The sequence below is a fragment of the Panthera onca genome, chromosome D4 (genome assembly GCF_046562875.1).
Source record: "Panthera onca isolate mPanOnc1 chromosome D4, mPanOnc1 haplotype 2, whole genome shotgun sequence".
NCBI lineage: Eukaryota > Metazoa > Chordata > Mammalia > Carnivora > Felidae > Panthera > Panthera onca.
The window spans coordinates 82,399,284-82,409,387 of record NC_138351.1 but is presented as its reverse complement, the minus strand read 5'-3'; the positions used below and the strand labels follow the sequence as shown (position 1 = coordinate 82,409,387).

At 37.9% G+C, this 10,104-nt stretch overlaps 1 protein-coding gene across 1 annotated transcript; it reads left to right on the top strand.

Moving 5' to 3' along the window:
- The first annotated feature begins 5,161 nt into the window (after positions 1-5,161).
- On the top strand, positions 5,162-6,145 carry LOC132663325 (olfactory receptor 1f45-like). The gene has a single exon (XM_060609553.2). The coding sequence runs from the start codon at positions 5,162-5,164 to the stop codon at positions 6,143-6,145; it is 984 nt and encodes a 327-aa protein (XP_060465536.1).
- The last annotated feature ends 3,959 nt before the right edge of the window (positions 6,146-10,104 follow it).

Sequence of the window (10,104 nt, the reverse complement as noted above, 5' to 3'; positions counted from 1 at the left end):
CATTGCTGATGTTGTATCTTTTCTGCTTCTACCTGCTCCTCATTAGCTTTGAAATAAATCCCAGATGTCATATCATTTCATCCATATATATTTCAATACTAATCTCTAAAAGATAAGGACTTTTTTAAAGTTTATTTTTATTTCTTTTAAGAGAGAGAGAGAGCCAGTGGGGGATGGGCAGAGAGTGAGGGAGACAGAATCCCAAGCAGGCTCCGTGATGTCAGCACAGAGCTCAATGTGGGGCTCGAACTCACAAACTGTGAGATCATTACTTGAGCTGAAATCAAGAGTTGGTTGCTTAACCGATTGAGTCACCCAGGTGCCCCAGGATAAGGACTTAAACAAAAATCTCAATGTTATTATCATATCTGAAATGCAAATAATTCTTTTAATATTCAGAAATTCCTGACCAGTATTGAAATTTCTCATTGTTTTTATAAATATAATAAAACACTTCTATAGTTTTTAAAATTAAGATCCAAGTAAGGTTTACATACTGTAGTTGGTTATTTTGTCTTTTCAGTCTCTTTCTTCTCTCTCCCCCTTCACCTCCTTTTTTTCTTCCTCTTCTCTCCTCTCCTCTATCTCTAGCAATTTATTTGTGGAAGACATCATGTAATTTTCCTGTGGAATTCCCTACAGTCTGGTTTTGTGTGAGTTAATCAATGTATTGTAGTTTAACGTGTTCCTCTGCACTTTATATTTTCCATAAGTTGGAAGCTGGATGTAGAAGGTTTATCAGATTCATGTTTGGCTTTTGGCAAGGTGAGACTACTTCCTAGGTTGTATGGGAGATGGAATGTCTGCTTATGTCACTTTTTTGGTGAGATTAGCAGCTGTTGCTATTCAATGTCTAGATCTATTTATTAGAGCAGTAATTAAAACAGAGGTGTACGTGTATGGATGGGGTAAGAAATCAGATATTGGGAGGAAAGAACAGTCTAAAATCCAGGACTGTCTGCTCAGAGTGAGATTAGTAGAAATGAAACACAGCCGATTGACAATGCCATCAGCCTGTATCCATTGCGGGAAGAAATCACTTCCCCAAAGTAAGAAGGGCCATTAGAAAGTCAAATAGATCCACTGCAAACAAAAATAAATGTATTACATTTTTTGAGGAAATTGATAATATTTTGATTGTTAAAATCTCTTTGTTTCCACTGAATTTTGATCATATTCATCAGTTAATAATTTGGTTTTCTAGCTTGTGACTGAGCTACTTTTGCAGGTTAATCATGGAAAGTACCGGTTTGTATCCAATTTACAGTCATTTCCACAATGTATAATCTGTGTCAATAAGCTATATGTCATTATTTTATAGCGAGACCAAGAATATCTCTAATTTGCATATACTCTCAGATTTTTCAGTGTGGTGCTCCACTTCTTACTTCTTCTTTTATATTCAAAGACTTGTTCAAATCAGGTATTTTGAAGATGATAGTTCTAAAATAAATAAGCAAAATGGGCAGACGACTTTCAGCAAAGAATGCAGTTGAGTGAGGGCAGGAAATGCAAAAGTCACTGGAGAGCAGAATGGAAACAGCAGGGGTCAGAGTCATCCCACTGGTATCTCATAAAGCCTTATGCCTTGTAGCTAATTCAGCTGAGTTAAGATGTTTGATTTAATAACACTCAATAACAGAAAGGATAGGTTAGGAGAACTGTATTCTTGAAATGATGAAATGGGAGCCATTTTCCTCTTGGGGTTTTTTCTTGCTCAACTGTTGACATTATGCAAGAAAACCTGTGGTGTCCCCCAGGGAGTAGACCTTCCCTATAGACCCAATTGTTTTCAGAAGTTTTATGGTGAGATCCAGGTGTAAGGAAGCAGAAGAAGCACACTCTCCAACCCCAGCTGATAATGGAAGGTAGATGGGCTCAGCTCATTATAATTAATATTTCATCTGAACACAGAGGTGCCTGGGGTTGGTAGAGTCCAGGGTGAGTGTGTATAAGTGACACTTCACTGGAACGAGCTACTATATAGAAAGGCTTTTATGGAAAATGATGGAAAGAGAATCCTTATTTTTGTAAGATTGTGGTGAAGAGGGAGCACAACTCTACCTAAACTTTCTATCTTGAGTGTATGGTGGCAGATACAGAGAAAAGGTGAGAATAATGCTATATTCTGTCCTAACGGTAAATCAAAAGGAAAGAAGAAATAATAAATCATAACCCTCTTTTAGAAAATAGTGTGGTATTGGTACTAAGAATATCAAAGAATGGAATGAGGAAGTCATGGGATGGGAGAATTGTCAATTATAACATGAAAAAAATAGGATTTTGAGTGTAATTATGAAGGCTTAGATGGAGAATATAGTCATGCAGTCAGGGAGGGTATGGAAAGACATTCCACAGTTCCCAGGTGCACGAAATATGTGACAGAGCATCTAATTTATTTTATGATAATTTGGAAGATGCATTTTTGAGACAGAGAAAAGGAAATTCCAATTTATACATCTCAGATTCAAACTTTGTGATTCATCAACACAGGGGAACAGACTAGAAATAGAATTTAGACCAAGAAGGCATTTAATAGAGCAGATTCCTAATATTTAGATATTTATAAAACAGTGAATTATCTAATATCTCTTGGTTCTTTCATCAAAGAAGAAAGACAAGAATAAGCATGATTAAGGCCTGACACTCTAGCTCTGTTCCTTCTCCATGACTTTAGATATCCCTGAAGCACCAGGTGGGAACCTGAGATGCTTTTCCGTTTCATGCTGGGGATTCTTCCTTTTTTTCTCTCTCTGATTTCAGTTTAGTTTACTGTCTTGAGGTGTTCAAATCTGTATATGAATATGTGTCCATACCTTCCTTCCCTAAATGGACTACTCCAAGCCATCAGCATCCTTAATCCCTCAAAATTGTCTAAATAGGACCTACAGAGCTCTGACAAGACTAATGTTGACATTTGGGGAAATAGGAAATATACAGAAATGAGTCTTGAAGAAGTCAGCCAAGAGTACTACCACTGCTTATTACTCTTTTTACATATAATTAGTTTAAAAATACTGTTTTGCTTTTCTTGGAAGAAAATGGACTCTATGTTATTACATTCTCTTCATAATGGATAAATCTATATCTTTGGCACTTTTTCCTTCTTGAAGTTCATTTTCTTTCATCCTTTCCCCATGAAGGAAATTATCCCATCTCTCTTCCTTCCCATCTCTTCTTGTTCACCTTCATCTATATCTTCATGTTAATGTCTCTGTGTCACCACTGCCTTGAATGGGTAATAGGATCACAGGAGGGTGTAGCTTGATCTATATCCACAGACATAGAGAAAGATACAGGAAGATATAAAGACTATCAGACACTGGAAAATGTAAGTCCTTGTTATCATTTAAGCTCCTGTTCCGTGATATTTTTTTAAAAAATATTTATTTATTTTCAAGAGAGCACAAGCTGGGGAGGGGCAAAGAGAGGGGGAGAGAGGATCCAAAGTGGTCTCTGCACTGACAGGCTGACAGCAGTGAGTCCGATGTGGGCTTGAACTCAGAAACCATGAGATCATGACCTGAGCTGGAGTTGGACGCTCAATCAATTGAGCCACCTAAGTGCCCCTCCATAATCTTTAGAGTGAAGAAAATCACTAAGAGAAGTGTTTTGATTCTTTCTCTGAATATTGGGAATACTCTCCCTTAGTGAGGTGGGACACTGGACTCGTCAAAGAATAAATGCAACTATAGCTCATCATTTGGCTCTGCAATGAAAATTATTTATGTAGTTATACTAATGTAAATGTTGTCTACTAATTTATAGTTTTTACCTGGAATAAATAATTGTGGTTCCAACTCATAATTTATATGTTTTCAATTTTGACAATATATAGATCAAGATATAGCTTTCTAAATGTTGGGAGGGTCAGGGATGAGGAAGAGAAGTGGAGTCAGCAGTTGATGGAATAAAAAATATAGATTTTAAGTATACTGCTTGAAAGCAGAAAAGCAACAAATTTAAGAACTAAAATAATCATCAAAAAATTGGGGAAGGGAGGAGAGAAGAATGGGGATAATGGAAACAAGATAAACCATCTTGCATAGTAGAAAGCCAAAAGATAAATTGATAAAGCTGGTACATAGATGCGTAAACAAGTAGTATTTTATTTAAAGGTGTAAATGTACGAACCACCAGATGTGATAAAACCTAACATGGAGCAAAGTTAGGGTCAGAGACTGATGCTTTTTATTGTATGTTCTTTTATACCTTACGATTTTAAAACAATTTTTCTCACATTCATGAAGAAATATAGTATTTCATCAAAATATCCTTATCCATATAGTAGTCCCAAAATGTTAGCTCTTTGGTGTACCATGTACATCTGCCTATAGGGAAAACCTGAACTGGAAAGAAACACTCCCGTCCACTGGCAGTTTATATTATTTATTGAAAATTAATCATTAATAAAAGCAACGATGTTATTAACCATTTCTACTCTCATCCCAGGTAAGTTCAATTGACTTAATGGAAGAAGAACTCCCCTACAAAAGAACAATAGCTTCTGGACATACAAAGTTAGGACCAGATCTTCACTCCAGTGCCCCATCAGAGATGTAGAGACTCAGACATTTGCCTGGAGCCTTGACATAAGTTTCGTTTTCTTTCCAACTCTGACAATCAGTGAAATGTGGTGCTTGTGTCTAATAAAACTATACAGGGTTGAGTCAAGGTTTTGATTCCCAGCTCCTATAAGACCTTCAACAAAGTAGTTTCTTTGCTTTAGTTTTCTTGTCTGTAATATAAAAGTAGTTTGTACCATACGGGATTGTTGTGACAATTAAACGTATGATATTTAGTATGCTGTTTAGCACAGAGCGAACGCCAAAGAAATTTTGTGTTTAGTGATCCCTTGTTTGTTATACAGGGAATTTTGAAAATGCAGGAACCATGTGTGATTTATCCTGATGCCATTAATATATATCACATTGAGAGATTATAAAATAGTCAGTAAATGGACCTGGAATAAACTAAAGAGTGGGTGGGTACTCCAGTGGATAGATAGAAAGATAATGACAAGGGAAAGAAATGAAGGAAAAAACTCTTTTGGAAACTAGGGGCATGCGTGCAAGAAGTTTCCTAAAAGCTATCTCGGAGTAGATTTCAGCATTACTTGATACTAACACTTGCTCTTTGCAGGTGTTATAGATCATGTGTTATGGCCACTAGAAACAGGACAGAAGTAACTGAATTTTTCTTATTGGGCCTGTCCAGCTGGGCAGAGATGCAGCCAGTTATTTTTGGGATTGTCCTTGCCATGTACCTGGTGGCACTTATGGGCAATGCCCTATTAGTAATTGTTGCCCTCTCAGACCCCAAGCTTCAGACTCCAATGTATTTCCTGCTCAGTCAGCTTTCCTTTATCGACATGTTTCTGACAACCATCACTGTTCCCCAGATGCTGGTGCACACACTGTCTGTGAATAGAATCATCTCCTTTAATTGCTGCATGATCCAGCTCTTCTGTTTTATGGCTGTGGGCAGCATGGAAGGCCACTTGCTGGCTGCCATGGCCTATGACCGCTATGTTGCCATCTGTGACCCATTAAGATACTCTGCCATCATCAGCCGTGGCCTCTGTCTGCGTATAACCTTGACCTCGTGGGTGGTTGTCAGCCTCAACAGCCTGCTTTATAGTGTGTTGGTCACCCGCTTAACCTTTTGTGGCAACCAGGTCACCCATTTCTTCTGTGACATCACACCCTTGTTAAAACTCTCCTGCACCCGACCAGTGGTCAATGAAATGCTAATATTTACTGAGGGCGTAGCTGTGGTGGTCAGCCCCTTCTTCTTCATTTTAGGTTCCTATGCCCGCATTGCTGTTGCCATAGCTCACACGCATTCAGTTGCTGCCCTGCGCAAAGCCCTGTCCACATGTAGCTCCCACATTCTGGTTGTGCTGCTCCTGTATGGCTCTGTGATCCACATGTATCTCCGGCCATCCTCCAGCTATGACTTGGACCAGGATCACCAAGTCGCCATGTTTTACACAGTAGTTACTCCTATGCTAAACCCACTGATCTACAGCCTGAGGAACCAGGAGGTTAAGGGAGCTCTGCGAAGGCTTTTCAGGAAACGCTGCATCTCAAGAAACTTCCAACCTGGTTCCCAGGTAAATGGGGGACGGCAGAACATCTCCTGAGCACAGAGTTAAGATTTAACTTGAAAATACCTCAAATATATGGATTACATTCCTAATAACTGGTATGGTTCACATTCCTGTGGAATAATCTTCCTTGTTGGCTCCCTCTTGTTTGGATCTGGTAGAAAGAAGCGAGTTCGTGAATAAATAGTTCTGGTCCCCATTGACTGACCTAGTATCTCATCATATTGGAACTGAACAGATGTTTTTAGATCTCAACATCTGAATCTCTCATCTTTCAGATCTAATATAGGGCATAGGGGATTACTAAACCAGATTATTACACATAGTAAGGCTTGCAGAATTTTGATCATTTTAGTGATGTTGTGGCATGTACTGTTTTCCAGAGAAAAGTCAAAGTGAGTTACAATACCATTATACAGGAGAGTGTTTTTGTATCTATCTATCTATCTATCTATCATCTATCTATAATTCCAGTATAATTAATTTACAGTGTTGTATTAGTTTTAGGTGCACAATATATTGATTCAACAATTTTACACATTACTCAGTGCTTGTCATGGTAAGTGTACTCTTAATCCCCTTCACCAATTTTACCCATCCTCCCTCCCATCTCCCCTCTGGTAACCACCAGCTTGTTCTTTATATTTAAGGGTCTTGTTTTGTTTGTCTCTTTTTCCTTTGTTCATTTGTTTTGTTTCTTATGAGTGAAATCATATGGTTTTGTCTTTCTCTGACTGACTTATTTCACTTAGCATTATACCCTCTAGATCCATCCACATTGTTGAACATGGCAAGGTTTCATTCTTTTTTATGGCTGAGTAATATTCCATGGTGTGTGTGTGTGTGTAGGTGTGTGTGTGTATCACATATTCTTTATCCATTCATCTACCAATGGGCACTTGGGTTGCTACCATATCTTGGCTATTATAAATAATGCTGCAATAAACGTAGGGGTGCGTGTGTGTGTGTGTGTGTGTGTGTGTGTGTGTGTGTGTATATATATATATTTGAATTTATGATTTTGTTTTCTTTGGGTAAATACTAAGTAGTGGACTTACTTGATCATATGGTAATTCTCTGTTTAATTGTTTGAGGAACCTACATAGTGTTTTTCACAGTGGCTACACCAGTTTGAATTCCCACCAACAGCACAAGCGTTCTTTTTCTCCATATCCTCACCAACACCTATTATTTCTCATGTTTTTTATTTTAGCCATTTTGACAAGTGTGAGGTGATATCTCATTGTGGATTTGATTTGCATTTTCCTAATGATAAGTGATGTTGAGCATCTTTTCATGTGTCTCTTGGCCATCTGTATGTCTTCTTTGGTGTGTCTGTTCATGTCTTCTGACCCTTTTTAATTGGATTATTGGTGGGGTTTTTTGGTGTTGAGTTGCATAAGTTCTTTATATATTTAGGATATTAACCCCTTATAAGATATATCATTAGCAAATATCTTCTCCCATTCAGTAGGTTGTATTTTTGTGTTATTGCTTGTTTTCTTTGCCGTGCAAAAGCTTTCTATTGTAACGTAGTTTCAATAGTTAATTTTTGCTTTTGTTTCCCTTGCCTTCGGAGCCATATGTAGAAAAATGTTGCTATGGCCAATGTCAGAGAAATTACTGCCTGCATTCTCATCTAGAATCTTTGTGGTTTCAGGTCTCACATTTAGGTCTTTAATCCATTTTGAGTTTATTTTTATGTATGGTGCAAGAAAGTGTTCCAGTTTCATTCTTTTGCATGCTACTATCCAGTTTCCCAACACCGTTTCTTGAAGAGACTTTTTCCCATTGCATATTCTGCCTCCTTTGTCAAAGGTTAGTTAACCATATAATATTGGATTTATTTCTGGGCTCTTTATTCTGTTCCATTGATCTATGTCTACTTTTGTGCCAGTACTGTTTTGATTACTACATCTTTGTATTATATCTTGAAATCTGGGATTGTGATGTCTCCACTTTTGTTCTTCTTTCTCAGGATTGCTTTGGCTAGTCAGGGTCTTCAGTGGTTTCATAAAAATTTTAGGATTATTTGTTCTAGTTCTTTGAAAAATGCTGTTGATATTTTTAGAGGGATTGCATTAAATCTATAGATTGCTTTTGGTAGCATGAACATTTTAGCAATATTTGTTCTCCCAGTCCATGAGCATGGAATATCTTTCCATTTATTTGTGTAATCTTCAATTTCTTTCATCAGTGTTTTATAGTTTTCAGAGTACAGGTGTTTCACCCAGGAGAGTGAGTTTTGAGTAGACCATGGAGTAGCCTAAACCTCTTTTATTTTTATTTATTTTTATTTTTAAAATATAATTTATTGTCAAATTGGTTTCCATACAACACCCAGTGCTCATCCCAACAAGTTCCCTCCTCCCTGACCATCACCCACTTTCCCCTCTCCTCAACCCCCTATCTACCCTTAGTTTGTTCTCAGTCCTCAGGAGTCTCTTATGGTTTGCCTCCCTCCCTCTCTGTAACTTTTTCCCCCCTTCCCCTCCCCCATGGTCTTCTGTTAAGTTTCTGAAGATCCACATATGAGTGAAAACATATGGTATCTGTCTTTCTCTGTATGACTTATTTCACTTAGCATAACACTCTCCAGTTCCACCCACATTGCTGCAAATGGCCAGATTTCATTCTTTCTCATTGCCAAGTAGTATTCCATTGTATATATAAACCACATCTTCTTTATCTATTCATCATTGATGGACATTTAGGCTCTTTCCATAATTTGGATACTGTTGAAAGTGCTGCTAAACCTCTTTTAAAGCAGTAATAATTTTACAGTCTCGCATTTTTTTCAACTCACAGTACTAATAAGTTCAGTATTTATACTGACTGAATTATTCCATCTGAGTGTTCATGTCACTTCATAAAAGACAATCTAGGCCACTGGTAATAGAGACTGGGTGGGAGAGTCTTCATAGTGGCTCTAACACCAGAAGTAGGTGGTCTGATTTGGGACTAAAGGTAAGTGGAGCTGTTTAAACACACTGATAGACTTGATGTAATATTTCAGGGGAAAAAGAAGAATCAAGGATGGACTGTGGAAGTGGATGGAATCATTTTGCTAATTTCTAATATATGTGACAGTCTCTGTGGAGGTGAAAGTAATGCAGATTCGGTTGGGAGGGGGGCAAAATCACTAAGTCTGTATGGCCATGTTAATTTTGTAATCTCTACCCAAGTGGAGATATTTCATAGGAAGTTGAATATATAATTCTTGAGGCTCATGGAGACATCTTGTCTTGAGATAGAAATGTCACAACCAAATGTAGATTGTATTTCAAGCCATAGCACTGGATAGAATCACATAGTAAGAGAATATAGAAAAGAGAAGAGCCCTGAGATGGGTGCACACCTAAAGATTTAAAGGCCTGGGAGTGGAACTCAGGGGCGCCTGGGTGGCTCAGTCAGTTAAGCGTCCAACTTTGGCTCAGGTCATGATCTCACAGTTCGTGAGTTCAAGTCCTGTGTCAGGCTCTGTGCTGACAGCTGGCTTGGAGCCTGGAGCCTGCTTCAGATTCTGTGTCTCCCTCTCTCTCTGTCCCTCCCCTGGTTGCACTGTCTCTTTCTCTCTCTCTCCCTCTCTCTCTCTCTCTCAATAAATAAAAACATAAAAATTTAAAGGTCTGGGAGTAGAGGTAGGAAAGGAAACTGACAAGTGGCCATTAGTAGAAAGAAGGCAGGTAATTTAGTATGTAGTAATCCTAGGAAAGAGTATAGCCAGAATACAGGAGTCTCACTCACTCAAATGTAGTTAAGAGGTCATTAAAGAAAACATAATTGATTATTAGATTTGGCAAGATATAGATTACTGGAAACTTTGAAAATCAGAGTACTTAAGTGAAGTGTTAAGGGAAAAATTCTAATTACATTCCTTTTATGATAAAATTGCAACTGAGAGTGGAGGCTGTGATAATAGATACTTCTGAAGTATAGTTTTTTTGTTTTGTTTTGTTTTGTTTTGAGAAGGTAGACAAAAAGTGGTGTGTAAT